Source organism: Leuciscus leuciscus (genome assembly GCF_965113295.1).
Source record: "Leuciscus leuciscus genome assembly, chromosome: 18".
Lineage (NCBI taxonomy): Eukaryota > Metazoa > Chordata > Actinopteri > Cypriniformes > Leuciscidae > Leuciscus > Leuciscus leuciscus.
In genome coordinates this window covers 20,385,272-20,400,616 of record NC_138742.1, presented here as the reverse complement: position 1 = coordinate 20,400,616, position 15,345 = coordinate 20,385,272, and the positions used below count along the sequence as shown (strand labels likewise).

General features: G+C 37.9%; 1 protein-coding gene across 6 annotated transcripts; it reads right to left on the bottom strand.

The window, feature by feature from the left end:
- Nucleotides 1-268: 268 nt before the first annotated feature.
- On the bottom strand, nt 269-14,279 carry dnmt3bb.2 (DNA (cytosine-5-)-methyltransferase 3 beta, duplicate b.2). 6 transcript variants are annotated; one of them, XM_082146441.1, is made up of 25 exons: nt 14,216-14,279; nt 11,874-11,996; nt 11,580-11,725; nt 11,257-11,428; nt 9,669-11,173; nt 9,288-9,435; nt 6,416-6,544; nt 6,202-6,308; nt 6,065-6,124; nt 5,729-5,872; nt 5,517-5,624; nt 5,077-5,218; nt 4,662-4,961; nt 4,520-4,564; nt 4,353-4,432; nt 4,027-4,139; nt 3,273-3,456; nt 3,086-3,170; nt 2,836-2,981; nt 2,617-2,707; nt 1,630-1,778; nt 1,358-1,443; nt 1,092-1,161; nt 869-990; nt 269-774 (listed from the first exon to the last, which is right to left on the bottom strand). In XM_082146441.1, exons 2-25 carry the CDS (start codon nt 11,983-11,985, stop codon nt 618-620), a joined length of 4,401 nt encoding a protein of 1,466 aa, XP_082002567.1. In that variant the 5' UTR covers nt 11,986-11,996; nt 14,216-14,279; the 3' UTR covers nt 269-617. The 6 variants fall into 6 exon arrangements, with proteins under 6 accessions (XP_082002567.1, XP_082002566.1, XP_082002569.1 ...); XM_082146440.1 differs by lacking the exon at nt 14,216-14,279 and adding an exon at nt 13,525-13,694; XM_082146443.1 differs by lacking the exon at nt 14,216-14,279 and adding an exon at nt 13,387-13,458.
- Between the last annotated feature and the right edge of the window lie 1,066 nt (nt 14,280-15,345).

The following is a 15,345-nucleotide window of genomic DNA, read 5'->3' as shown; positions in this document are numbered from 1 at the left end:
CTTTTAAACACTAAGAATGAAAACGGTGAATATCTAAATAATAACTATTTTCGTAAATGCATATTTTATAGAAGATTAAACCTGTGGTCATCGCAATGTAGAATTATCAGGGTCGAAGATAAACCAGGTCTCTGGATATAAATGCCGCTCACAAAATGTTTCAATTCTTAAAATGTGGGGGCAAAGATGTGGCTGCCCTGTGGTGAATTAGGCTACTGTTTTTGTATCTTTTGATCTATTTGATAATATTCTTTACTTTAGACACAGATGAACACTGAACACATTTACCAGGTTTATTCATTTTGCTCAATCCCACATCAAATTTGTCAATCTATTTGAAGCTTAACTTGATTACAAATTGAGAGAGAAAAAAAGAAAAAGAAAACATTTTTAAAAAGTGACCTGTGATTTTCAATAAAATGGAATCAACTTTCTTTAGTTTTCCCAGCATCCATTATTCCATTCAATTCTGCATTCTTATGATTCTTAGTAATAACATTTTGGTTAAAAAAAGGTTAAAAAAATTAAAAGCAACAAACTCTCATGTCCCTGAGTAGTTGAGTCTCTCAGTCACACTGACAGAAAAAGATTAAGATCATCATAATAAAATCTTCTGTTCATTTCAAGGGGACCTCGTCACAAGCAAAGTAATCCTTTAGTGGTGCTAAAAGATGTCTTATGACAGGGACACTCCAGGACTTCCCCAGCACTCTCTGCCTCTGATTACGCCCCATGTTTTTCACGTCTGTGTAATGCTTCGGAAATCCAAATATCCTGTCAAAGTGCAAGTGTGACAGAGAGCATACATTAAATACATATTTATGCTTACATTTTTATTTACAGCAAAAGGAATAGAAGTTTAACTTACTTCTCCAATTCTGTGATCCATATATTGTCATCTTTTCCATTCATGGTGATGGGGAAATGCGCATCATTGGTGCCCTGCTTCAGTGAGTTTGGCCGTGTAGTGATAGTGCGAACTTTGTCATACTGCAAATTAAGTACATTATAGATGTCACAACTCATCACTACTGTGACATAATTTCAATAACCATGTACTGCATATCTTTGGCTAGAAACGTATGAAAAACCTTTGCAGTGCGGCCGGCCTCCAGACATTCCTGAAGACTGAGTTTATCTTTCTGAGATGCTATGATTGGTCTGGTCAAAACAGAAGAAAACACTTAATGAATATCATAATTAAATACTGTACACAGTTGAGTGTATTTCACAGAAGGGATAGTTCACCCAAAAATGAAAATTGTTATATGACGGTGAGTAAATGACAAAAATTTCATTTTTGGGTGAACGATCCCTTTAAGGGGGTGTGATAATCATATGAATATAACAGACTCACCTGTTCATGCCAGGTATGTTCCCCCAGAAGTATCTTGCTCTGTGAGCTGGACTCACGTTCACAGCATTAACAAGCACAGGGTTACACTAAAAATAAACCACACACACTTATTACACCATGTGACTAGAAAAAAATGTTTTAAAAATGGAGAGATTCAGCTGTTTTTACTCTACTGAGAAATATCTTACAGCCTGACCATGAGCTATTTAAATTTACAAGAAAACGCTGAGTCTTTATCAAACCTCTATCAAACACAACAGAATCACACTCACTTCCAGAAAGCGGCAAATGTCCGCTTTAACCTTGGTTTCCATGAACGTCACATTCTCAAACAGCCAGAAGAACGGCCGTGGGTCGTCCTCCTTCGGCTTCATAACATTCAGAAGCCGATAATATTCGAAAAAGAGCCGCCCAGTGCCCTCTGCAGAGTAAAGAGAATCTCAGATGAAATGAAATATGTTATATTTTGAGACCAGGCACTGAGTCCGCTCAGCATCTGCATGTTCAACAAAACCTTAAATTTGATGTGTGAACCATGTGTTAGTTTGTCACTGACTACGTTTACATGCAGCCAATATCCGGGTTATGGTCGGGTTAGGGTCACTATTTGGGTTTCTGAAACATTCGGAATAACGCGTTTACATGCGTGAGCAGAGAGAGTTACTCCTGTATACATGGAATTTACAATATCCCGATGTAAACGGCGACGCGCGGTTAGCGTCTGGACTTACGGACTTCCTTAAGACGCAATATGCGTCATTTCCGATTCTTTTTCCTGTATCCAAAGACAACAACAACAGCAGCAGCATGCGGATAATGAATAGTTCGGGGCAGATAGCGATCGCCTTTGTTTGCGCTTTTCTCCTCGCTCCAAAAGTGTGGTGCTGTGCTGCGTCTCGCCATGTTTACCTCTACTTCTTGTTTACTTCCGGTATACTGCACGCGGGTTTTTGTATGCGCCGTCTCTACTCAAAAGACCAAGATTCCTTGCGAATAGAACATGCGCAGAACACAAATCAATGTCCCTTTTGATGGGGATATGCCGATGCACGTTTACATGACCAAATATTCGGGTTAGAAAGGGGGTACCCCAGGTATAATATCCGGGTTTTTAAAAACCGGGATATGAGCATATCCGGGTTTTTGCCGGTGTTTACATGGCCGTGCGCGACCGGGTTATTGCTAATATCCCGGTTTTGAACGGGTTATTGGCTGCATGTAAACGTAGTCAGTATCTAGACTTTTGACTTTTGTCATACCAAACAAGCCTTTCCGGGCAGGATTGACTATGGACAAGTCATTGCATGGACTTCCACCGATGAGAAGATCAAACGGGCCCCATTTCTCAATCTGAACAATGAAAGAGAATAAACTTGATAAGCAGATTCTTCTTTTGATTTGTAATTAAATCTCAGTGCATTTGTACATAATAGACAGAAAACAAAAAAGATGCTGAAAAAATAATTTTGCAACCATACATGCTCTTTCGTAATTTTTTTAACATCATCCACTTGAGTGATTTTTCCATCATGGTTGACCATTGAGACGGTAATGGACTCTTCATCAATTTCTGAGGCCACATATTTTTCCACTTTAAAGCCAAGATCCCTCAGAACAAGGTATCCTGAAACACGAAAATACATTTAAATGAACCACATGACCAGTACAAGAACATACTGTGATAGACGTGTATTAAACTACAAGTGGTCCAGGAAGATGAGAGGTTACCTGTGGCTATGCCATCAAATAAGGAAAGGACTCTGACTGGACGTCGCAGGGTAGCAGGGATTGATGGGTAAACACGATGGGGCTCCTGAGGAGGACAAATGTCAGAAGTCAAACCAATACAAATACAAATCAGGAAGATCATCCGATATTTTTACAATATGATGAACTATATGAAACAAGCACTAACAAACTCCATGGCACTGTTGTTGGCAAAGAATTCCTGCACACGGATGCTCCAGTCATGCCTGGGCTTCAAGGCTCCAGAGCTGCTCTCAGGTGCACACAGGTAACAGGTCCACGGGTCCACATTTTTCAACCGGTCGAAGGTCCCCTCACCCACTAGGATATCCAGACAGTCCACACAGTAGGAGCTAGAGAAAGAAAAGAGACCAAATTCAGCTATACAAAGTGGGGTTCAAAGGCCTAAGGACACTAGAGAAGATACTTAATTTTTCTAATTAAATAGTTTGTTTCACTACCAAAACCGCAAATTTTAAATATATCAAAAGGTAAGAATAAAATGTTGCCTGCTTCTTGTCTGTCTGCCATCTGATTTACTATCTACCTTTAAAAAAACAAACATAAAAATCTGCAATGCTTAAACAATCACTAGATGGGAACATATTACTTAAACATATTTATTTAATAAATATCCACTGCTTTGTCTGAGAGAAATCAAAGCATTTACAATGTTCAGCAACTAATGTGCGAATGTTCCAAAATGGGTCCTAATTTTTAACCATTGCTTTCTTTTGAATTTGTCTCAACACTGTACACATTGATATACAAAGTGATTTTTATTGACAATAGACTTTAGTTAGGGTAGATGCCATACAGAATTTCACATGGATGAAAATGAGCCTTGTTTTCAGATCTGTCAAAAATGAAAAAAGATGTGACATGATTCTATACTTTGAATCACCAATATCCTAAAGACTCACCGACAACAACTGTCATGGCCGCACAGAATGACCTCCATGCCAGAACAGCACACGGTACAGTACGACTGATAGCCATCTTCATCATAACGGTACAGCGTCTCCGTGAAATTGTACTACATGTGACAAACAAACAGACAGACCATTAAAATCATTCAGTTAAAACTAGTGATATTCTTTGCATAGCTACTGAACCTATTGAAAATGTTTGTCTAAGGATATTGTATGACTGTATACTTGATTTCATGCAATTTTTGGTAATAAGTGTAGCTGGTATAGCTGTAACCCATGTGCAGCAAATTCTAGCTGTATAACTATAAATATAGTACCTTGCAGTTTGAACACAGCCTTCCTTCGAAGAGTGGGTGGATGATTTCAACAGGTACACTCCCACATGATAAACAGAACTCTGAGAAGAAAGAGAAGTAAAATTAGGATGAACTTTACTCATTATCAATTGCAATATTATTGCAATATCTATGAAATGATTTCTCACCTTCAATGTTTCTCTTGTTTTTCAGAAATTCATGTACCATTTGATCTGAAAACATGTCAATAAACACCAGGTTACATGGGATTTTTTTTTACTTTACCATCACACTTTTAATAGCAATAATAACTATCAATTGCGTACATACGTCTTTTTTGGCTGTTCTGTCTGGACTCGACCTGTATGCTTGGTTTAACATTTTGATTTTTATTCCGTTGTGCATGTTTTTGTTTTCTACGGGTCTTCACAGTCTGCGAGGATCTCTGATTCCATTTCGGATCTGTGCGTTTTCTGTAATCATCTGTTGTCCCAAGGTCTATCGAGCCATCGTTCAGTTCCAGAGATTCAGGGAGTTTATTCAGAGATACAGTTAATTTAAATAACTTTCCATTATGGTCTTTGTGGTTTCCCATGTGCCCATTCACTGATCGAGGCATATCAATTTTGTCTAAGGGAGAAAGAAAGATAAAAATACAGAAAATTAATACAGCATATGATGCTACAGTCCATGCAATGAAATACAGCAGGTCAAAGAGTGTCTTCAGTGCTTAACTGCTGCATACCACTGTATTCTGATTGAGGCTGAAGTCCATCAGAGCCCAATGGTTCAAAGCCTCCAAAGGCCCAGTTCAACATAACTCTAAGCAGCTCATCCGTAGAGTCCGTCTTAGGGGAAAAAAACATTCTACTGCGCCTGGACGCCACCTAGAGACACATGACAAATCACACAATGAGAGGCAAAGATGTTTCTGTACTAACATTTGGACGGTTTTGAAACTCTTAAAGGGTGAGTGCAATTTCTGTGCCACTAGCATCACCAAGAGGAATTTTAAACAAATGCCTTACAGAGTGCAAACAAAATTACCACCAGTGAAATTTTGGACAGAATTAGACTTAGCTTCCCAAAATCGGTTTTCAGATAGTAATCTAAAACTAAATTGCAAACTGCATGCTAGTACATGGACCATAGAGCACTAATAACAAAATTAGCAAAATTCATTACCTGCAGAGAACTGAAAATGGCATCTTTATACGCCTTTACTGTAGCGAAGGAATTAGAACAGAAGCACTTCGCAAATGAAAAGAAGGGCAGGAGATCGTCAGCTTGGATCTGCAATAAGACAAACAATTATATATAACATGATAATTCTCATTGAATAAATAAAAGAATAACACAATACTCGCACATGAGACTCTGCATAATCATTTTTGTACCTCTGACAGCATCCTGTTCCCAAAGAAAATCACTTTACGTATGGAGCCACAAGGCCTCTTGCTGTCCCAGATCTGAACTAGTCCAGGCCAAAGACCAAAGCCCTCAATTGGCCCCCAAACCATCTCACCGACTGTGTAACCATCCTAAAGAGAGAAACACAGCAGTCGTTGAATGGAGAGTCTGAGGCCTTACTTAAATGTGTTTATGTTAAAATACATTCTCCTGTTCCATTTTAAAGAAATCCTTAAAGGCACAGAAACTTAATACTTATGCTTTAACTTAGATGCACAGAAGCAATAAAAAAGGTATTTTTAATACCTAATAATAGAACTTACCTGGTATGGACTGTCTGGTTTCTCACCGTTTCGTGTTGAAGATGTATTTCCTTTTCTTTTCTGGCAGAAAAAGGAAAGCATTCAATCAAGATATCCATAACTGAACTTTAAACAAAAACCAATAAGCAGATATTTACCGCATAATTCCATATGACATCACCAGCATCACAGTTGTAATCGTCGTCATCATCAGTGATTTCATCATCATCATCATCTAAGATTACAGAGACATATGGCAGATCTCCTGGAAAAAAAGGGCAATGCAAGTTTCACTTAGACCTGTCTCAATGTTGCAGAACTGTACAAAGGATAAAATACCACTAGCTAGAATATCTGAATAGAGTCTAAAACCTTCTGTGTTATTTTGGCTTTCTGTGTCTGAATCAGAAGAGATTGGTACAATATCTCCCACTTCCATCGGTGTAATGTCCTCCACTTCAATTGCCACAATATCATCCATTTCCGTTAAGTCAATGACATCTGAAAATCAAATGCATTTGTTATAGTGTGATGCAAAGCAAGTAGAGATTATGGAGTCAATATAGGGCCATATATATCTGCAAAATAAAACAATGTTTTGCAAACAAAAAATATGTTTTGCAAAAAAAAAAATATGTTTTGCAAATAAAAATAGAGTATTGAGATTTTTTTTTGCTTTTTTGCAAAAAAAAAAAAATTTGCAAAAGAAAAGTTAACCACTGAGAGAAAAAATAAAGTTTAGCAAAGTAAAACTTCAGCAGCATTGACTTTGCAACACATATTTCCCTTTGCGCCGCTCCTTTAAATCCGCGTTTCAGTCATCCGTGCCTCTGCGGCGCAAGCTTTCCTTTGCGCATCATTTTTCTTTGCGCCTCGCTTTGTGTCCCTGATTTGACGTGGGGGGAGGGGTCAAGAGGTTGGGGTGTGTACAAGGGACGAAGGCGCGTCCCTCTCGTAACGTCATCAGCGCGAGCCCCAGACCGAGTGGATCGATCGAAATGGCGGAGCAGAGACAGTCCACTTTTAGACACGCACTTGCGAACTTCCCTAAGCACTTCCCCTTGGGGGAATCCCTGCCGCCATTTGAAGTGCGTTCCACTTCGTGAAGTGGACGAGGGAAGTTTATATGGACAGACCCTCGTTCCCTCGATTTTGACCGAGGGAGCGAGTCTGCTTCAAATGTACACTTCAGGCACCTATATGTCCCACAATGCAGTACGATTGTGACGTCACCACATATCTCGTCTAATCACCACCACACAGACAACTCTATGATATATTAATTATAATGTTTTAAATTTAAAACAACCCAAACACACCTATAAACATTTGGATACTGCATTAAACAAATTATTAAAGGGAAAAAAATTAAATAATAAATCAACTCCACAGCTGATTCCAAGTGATCAAGGGCTTAGGACGTTCCAGTTCAGCCCATTGCAGTTTCCGCCAGTAGTGGGCACTCGCAATGACGTACATCCGAGTGAACGGAGATGAAGGGAAGTTAGCGAGTGAAGAGCATGACTATTTTGGACTGGAACGCAGCACGGGTGATGGATCACAGGTATGTAGGGGAGAGCGGGGCACAACCTAACGCTTTTTGACTTTCTCAGTTTGTGTAAATCTACTTATGGTTCAGAGTATTTATTTTTTCCCACATTAATTTATTTCCCACATGTCTAGTACCATTATGTGGTTTTGTTTTATTAATACAGTATGTACTTTTTTCTTGACATACCCCGAAAGAATGGAAGTGAAATGTGACAACATGCCCCATAGGTGGGGTACATTGTAACATGTGTGGGGCACATTGTAACATAACATATGACAGCTTAAAATGTTATCTGATCTAATAAAAAATATATACAAAACAAACTAAAATATTTTCTAAATAAAATACAATTAAAAAACTTTTTCATATAAAATAATGGCAATTTTTAATAATTAAATATAAACAAATTTTTGAGTTTTGACTACGAACACATGAAAACAAAGCTATACAACATAGTTCAAAACAAAGAAATAATTATTCATTTCTGAACATTGACTCTCAGTCTTTATTCACCTTTTTCTCATATTTTCCCAATAAAATTAATAAAAGTATAGAATATAATAGCATATTTCTAATAGGGGCTCATTGTAACGCAGTGTTACAACATGCCCCCGCCTGCACAGTTGGGGTTTAAACCCTGCTAGTGTCTTCTGCTAGTTAGCGAAGCATTAAATAACTATCTCAACTGTTAAATAACATCTTGGAGATTAAAATAATATCAGATTTGTCTTATTTTAAATAAACACAAAAAATAGAGATGAAAAATTAACTTAAGTAAGAAATTTACTTTTGCTATGGTTTAATAAATGTCTATGGACATCTTCCCAAAAAAAAAAGATTTTGGCGGATTTTTTTTTTTCTGTATAGTGTTGATATGGCAACTAGTAAATACACAAAGTTTCGTCATCCAAGCATGTGCGGAAGTATTTCAAACAAGCGTGTTACAACTAGCCCCGCGTTAGGTTGTGCCCCGCGCTCCCCTATTATTGACAATAATAGTCTGGGGCTCTATTTGCCTGCTGATGAGAATATGTATATTGTGATGTAATATCTGTATGTACGCTCAGGTTTGTTTGTAAAATCTGAAATTACGAATGCCTTTTTTGTTAATGTTCTATAAATATGTCAATAAAAAAATAAATAAAAATAAATAAATAAAAAAAAAGTCTGGGGCTCGCGCTGATGACGTTACGAGAGGGACGCGCCTTCGTCTCTTGTACACACCCCAACCTCTTGACCCCTCCCCCCACGTCAAATCAGGGACACAAAGCGAGGCGCAAAGAAAAATGAAGCCAAAGGAAAGCTTGCGCCGCAGAGGCACGGATGACTGAAACGCGGATTTAAAGGAGCGGCGCAAAGGGAAATATGTGTTGCAAAGTCAATGCTGCTGAAGTTTTACTTTGCTAAACTTTTTTTTTTCTCTCAGTGGTTAACTTTTCTTTTGCAATTATTATTTTTTTGCTTGCAAAAAAGCAATTTTTTTTCTCAATACTCTATTTTTATTTGCAAAACATATTTTTTTTTTGCAAAACATATTTTTTTTTTGCAAAACATTGTTTTATTTTGCAGATATATATGGCCCTATATTGACTCCATAAGAGATCAGCTCCTTAAATGTCTTTTGATAAGTTTGTTGTTAAGTTCAGAGATTTATTTTATTTTGCCTTGTAGCGTATATGCATGTCTCATTACCGGATGTGATGCTCCCTTGAGTCTCTGGGCTGAGATGTGATGGAGCGCTTTTATATGAGCTGCTGTCTGTGACATCGTCCTCAGCCATGTCTTTCTCCTCACAGTCCTCCATTCTCCCCTCCTTGAGACTGTCAGTTTGTTGAAACATCTGAGATACAGACAACCACACATAAAAATACAAACCAAAGTTTTAGACGTCTGCTTGAATACAACCCACTGTCATAATGCTTGAATGTTCTAAATGGTTCTATGGAGGTAAGGTGGTCTGGATGTTCTAAATACTTTTAATATCATCATAGGTCTCCAAACTAAACTCATTTTCATAAACTCTTAGAACATTAAAAGTGGTTGGAAAAATACTTTGTCACATTGATATCTCACCTGTTCAAAAATGACCTCTTTTTTCAATGTTTTGGGCAGGGCTAACAAGCTAATGATTAATTTCCCAAAACTAGATGTCCTTCCCATAATCCTCAGCTCGGTCTTCCAGTACTGCTCCATTGACTGGTCAGCTGGGTGTGCGTCACCCTCATCAATGAACTGATACTCCAAAAACTCATCAGTGAGCAAGCTGACATTCTCAGGGCTTGAGCAAACCCCAAAACAAACACCTAAATCTTGGACGACTTTGCCGGTCACCTCAAGCTTTTTTCCTGGACTCAACACTAATGAGAAGTTTCTCAGGGTGGAGTCTGGGAAGGGTAAGCGTTCAACAATATCAACAGTAACAGTCGTGTAGAAGGAAATGATGGAACTGTGGAATGTCTCCAAGTAGTCAGACAACTCAGCAGAGCATTGCAGGAGAAAATCAGCAGCCTGTTTGCCAACTTGAACCTCTCCTCTAGGTAAATGTCCCACTGTGTCCTGTACAAGCGAGGTCTTTCCTCTCCTAAGAAAAAACTCTGCTGCTTTTGGTCTGAGGAAACTCGCAGTGTAACATCTCACTAATTGAGAAGCATCTTGGAGCAGCTGTGTCACGCCGACGCCTTGGTCAAAACTCTCCTGGAAATCACAAAGCGGTTGCAAAGCATGGCTAAGAAAGAGGACATTGAGTCTTATTTTGGGATCACTGAGAAGATGACAGATTGCTTTTTCATTTGTTTCCTGAGATCCAAAGTATTTCTCAAGGTCTGACCAAGCCAAAGTCATTTTCTGCATTATTCTACAGAATAGAGAGCTTTGAAACGTCAGGAGATTATTGAAGTTTGACCCCTCAACATCTTCAAGCAAGTTTTGTAGAGCAGCTGGGAAAGATGGAAAGTGTTTGTAGATTTCTGTGATGAGATTCAGAATCAGGCCAGAAAACTCCATTTTCATGAAACCATTATGACACGCTTGTCCTGTCATATCTGTAAGTCCACATAAAGACACAATCCCAGGTTTCAGCAGCTTTAGACCAGTGAGAACATGTTCATGATCTGGGAAATTTGAATAAAATATTGCCATGTTCATTAGAGGTATTCTGAACTTCCTCAGCATCTCCACGATGCAGGAACAGATAGCATCAGCAGTCTCTTCTTTTAGATGAAGAACATCAAGCAGTCTGATGTTGTTTTCCCCAGTAGCTTTGTCAAAAAAGCCCAACAGGACCACACTGGTCTCTTTCCCATCCTCAAGCTCCACAGCATGGTATAAATAAAGGCAGTATGGAGTCTGACTGCAGAAGACTGTAATATCTTCCCGGTATTTCTTGCCTAATACTAGACTGTACTTGCTATTGGTATAGTTTGATCCAGCATCAGTTGAGGTAGATGGGCAATACTTTCTGATGAAACACATCCAGGAGGAAGACTCATCTGACACCTTCTTGGCATTTAGCATTTTCTGGTTTAGATGCTTTGTTTCTGCAGGACTGTAGAGTGCTGAAGAATGTTTTACCTTCTTAGCTATCAACAAAAAAAAGACAATATTTCAATAATATATAATATCAGAATATCAATAATAAAAACTCAAAAAAATAAACACTTACACATTCCAAACTCTCTGCTTGATTTCAATGACACCTCTTCCTCTTCAAAAAAACCCTCCTGAGGGTTATAATTCTGCTTAGCAAAATTGTGATCATACATATTTTTGAACCATGTAAGCAAATCTAATGTTTTCAGGGTGTCTCCATTCACCAACAATTTCAGTTCCAGTTCCTATAAAAGGAGAAAAAAAAGCATCTGTTGACAAAAATGCATGTTGATAACTGCATATCAGTATAACTAAAAAATAAAAATGTGAACCTGAATCTAATTTAACTGCATCAAATATTTTCAATGTTTTTTTTTCTCCAGTTTACAAACTCACTTTCTTGATTTGTGCTTTGTTGAAAGCTTCCTGTAGCAGATTGAAATTATTCAAGATGTCTGTGTTCTCTTTAGCTGTGAACTTCACTTTATTTATGTCGATAGATCCAGGATGAATGATGTCCATCAACTGACAAAAAGCAGCACCTGAAAAAACACACCATTAAAGTGTTTTAGTGAAAAATATATAAACTTCAAAACTATTTTCATACAAAAAGTTAGCAAGTAAGTGTTAGTGTCAACATAGCTGTTATATTCAATTAAAATGTTTTAATTAACTAGAAAACAAAAATACCTGAGCAGGTGTGCTCCACTTGACTGAAAGTGGCTTGCAGTGTGTCATTGAGCCAGTCCAACAGCTCACTGAGATTGTGTTTCTCATCTCCAGTCTTTACATTAACCACCATTTTCCCATAACCTGTGGAGATATTGTAATGAATTAGTCTGAAAACTTATATGATGATAAATAATTGTTTACAGATAGGTAACAATGATACACACATAAAGACAGTATTAAGTATGTAATAACTCCTTTACAACAGATTCTGACATTTTGTGAAAAAAGTCAAGTTTATAATGCATGCGCAAACCACATTAAGTGGTAATTAAGTGTTCACTCAACCAAACAAAAAATCGGTTTGAAAGGACAAACAACCGAACAAAGTAAGTTTTCTTCTTGCCAGGAAGTCCTCACAGATGAAGACGATTAGTTTATTAGTCTAAAGTTAAATGTCGTTTTGAAAATAAAATATAAAATAAAAACATCCGCATATGCGCACGCGGACCCCTCAATTTGCCGCGAAAACTTAAAGGGAGGAAACAGCTGCTGGAGCCAATGAAGCGCGAGCGGCCTCCCGCTCCCAGCAGCCATTCCTCCACACTGCACCATGGGACAACGGCTGCAGGGAAACAAAGAGACAAAAACTAATGTCTTAAAAACATTGTTTCTGTCTGTTGCTGAAACTTCATGCTAAAATGACTGCTCTATCTAAACACTTAGCAATTTATTCAACATTATTAGGTTCACACACCGCGTTAAGGTGACTGGAAATTGCTTTAAAAACTCGTTATTTTAAGTAATATATTTTCTTTGACGAGATGGTATAGTTTTCCCTCACGTTACTTGTAAACATTTATTGTATATTCATTATAAGGCGCACACTACAGAAATAACTTATGGCGTCATAAAGCGTATAAATGTATACATGTTAAACTCCGATGTGCTTGCAGTGTTTTAATCTATATACATAAAATGTGCACGAAATGATGTACATTTTCTTCTTACTGAAGTGAAGCAACCACATATACCTTCTGATCAATATATATATATATATATATATATATATATATATATATATATATATATATATATATATATTTAAACCAATGCAACGCAAACATGCATAACAATCTTTAGCGATACCCTGATTTGCAGCTCACGCGCACAGCTATTTCCGCATCTCACGTCGCGCGGCCAGCTATTTACATTCACTGTGTACAAGTTACAAAGATAAAGAGAAATCCATTACATTTACCACTTACCACCACCACAAGGTCGGTTCAGTGTTTTGGTAATCGGTCCTACCTGTAGCGATCCCGCGACTTCAGCGGATCATCGGATTGGTCAATTTCACGCAGGGAAGTCGATCGCGTTGGAATCAAAAACGTTCTATTGCACGCGTTCGTTCTGCTGTTTTGCAACGTGGAAACACCGTGAATCAGTTTTGGGGATTTTGATTCATCCCATGTGATTCGATTCTTTTGAATCGGTTGACCAAAAAGATTCGTTCATGGATATTTATAGTTACCTTAATTTCCCAGTAGGTGGCGACCAGTGCGTGTCTTTTTGTGTGTTTTCAAGTGAGTCAAACGATTCGTTAAAAACACCGAGTCATTCGCGACCGAAACGAGTATGATTTTCCTTTATAGAACATATGTCTACAAACCTAATAAGAGATCTTGAAACGTATCCTACGCGTTTTCCCAACACTTCAGTTCTTCCGCTCCCTTTGTGTTGTTGTACACGATTCCAAAGAACTTTTATTGGCTTCTATACTCTTTTACAATACTTACTAATTCACACGACGAACTGAACGAACGGCATCTCCGCTGGTCTGCAGATCTTTGTTCACTTCACTCACTGCTGGGCCGAGTCTCGTTCAGACTCAAAACAACGACTCGCTTGTGATGGGGGCGTGTTCGTTCAGTTGGTCCAACCAATCAAATGCTTTTTACAACCCGGCCCGCATTCGATTGCTGTTTGGTCACAGATAGAAAAGAAGGTTCAAACGGCAAAGTGAACGAAAAACAGACTGAATTCGGAATAGCATAACATTATATAGGCGTAACATTTCTGCAATACCTTTTTATGGCAATAGGCTAGTAGCGAGAGTCTATCCGAATTCAGCATTTGAATGCTGACCGGATGTATTACGATGTTATATAATACGCTAGTTAAACATATCTGTAAACTTCCCTATAATGTAAATTATACATTAGTTAAATGTAGTCTTCATTAGTTAAAACACAGAAGACGAACCAGGTAGATTAAGAAAAATACGTTCGGAATTGCATATTACTATACAATTGTAATACCAGTTGACTAACTGTATTTGCACAACAACTAGGCTACAATACCGTATTCGCATCCTGGCGCCCATGAATGACCCGGAAGTAATTTCTTTTAGCGGGTTCGTTTGCACGACTGTTGAAAAAGAGCTTCGTTTTAACTAAATATGACTTTTAAAAGGTTGACCGAGACAAAAAATAGGCCTATCGGAGAGGCAAGCTTGCTACGTAATAAGCTAATTTGACAACAGTGATTCACGTGCATACCACACGATTTTTAATTGAATACCTTATTTAATTGAAGCAGTGTACAGGATAACCGATGTAGTATCCAGTAGCAATATTACAGAGATACCCAAAACTCCCGATTTGTTTTGTTTTCTAACCATTTCATTTTGTGAATAAAGCACAGATGTGCGAATACTAATTCACTGCATATTGCACAGTGAGCATCTCATGCAGTATAGGCTATGGATTGACTGCAGATAGTACTAAACTGTACCTCCACAGTCTCTTTATGTATATTGCTTTATTGTAAATAAATATTTTTTCAGTCACTGGTAGAAGTGTCAGTGCATAGGCGAATGTCTTTGTGGTGCAGATTTTCATAGGTAGGCTACATGTTTTGAGTGTGCCAGACTTTTTTTTTGAAATATTCTCCCACATTCTCCCTTTCATCACGAAGATCCTTACTCATTGAGTTTATACCAATAAAATGCCGAAAAACTGAGAAGCCTACTATAAGATTTAAGTTGAATGATGTATCCTTATGTGAAAGAGGCGAAAGTTGGTGTTGCAGCTCAAGGAGGATATGTAAGAAAAATCAATCATTTGGGTTGTCGGTCAATAGTGTTGTTTCAGTTGGAACCATGTTTTGCTTCATATTCCTAATTCCTATAATAAAATTATTTGACTAAATATTCCCCCAACTTAATTGTCAGTGTGGTATTGCTGGAGATTTTGTGAGTATTTCACTGGACAAAATTCAGTATTTTGTGTTTTCCCTGGACATTTTAAATGCATATATCTGGTAAAAGTGGGTTTAGTCAGTGTTTAGGACTCCGCTTTTTACACGTTTGAAATTAAAACATTCATTTTAAATTGGTTGATGGTTCACTCCTGGGATTCAGCAATATTTTAAGTTGGATTTTGTAAACATATATGATACATTTTCTAAACACCCCTTATCCTTAGGCACA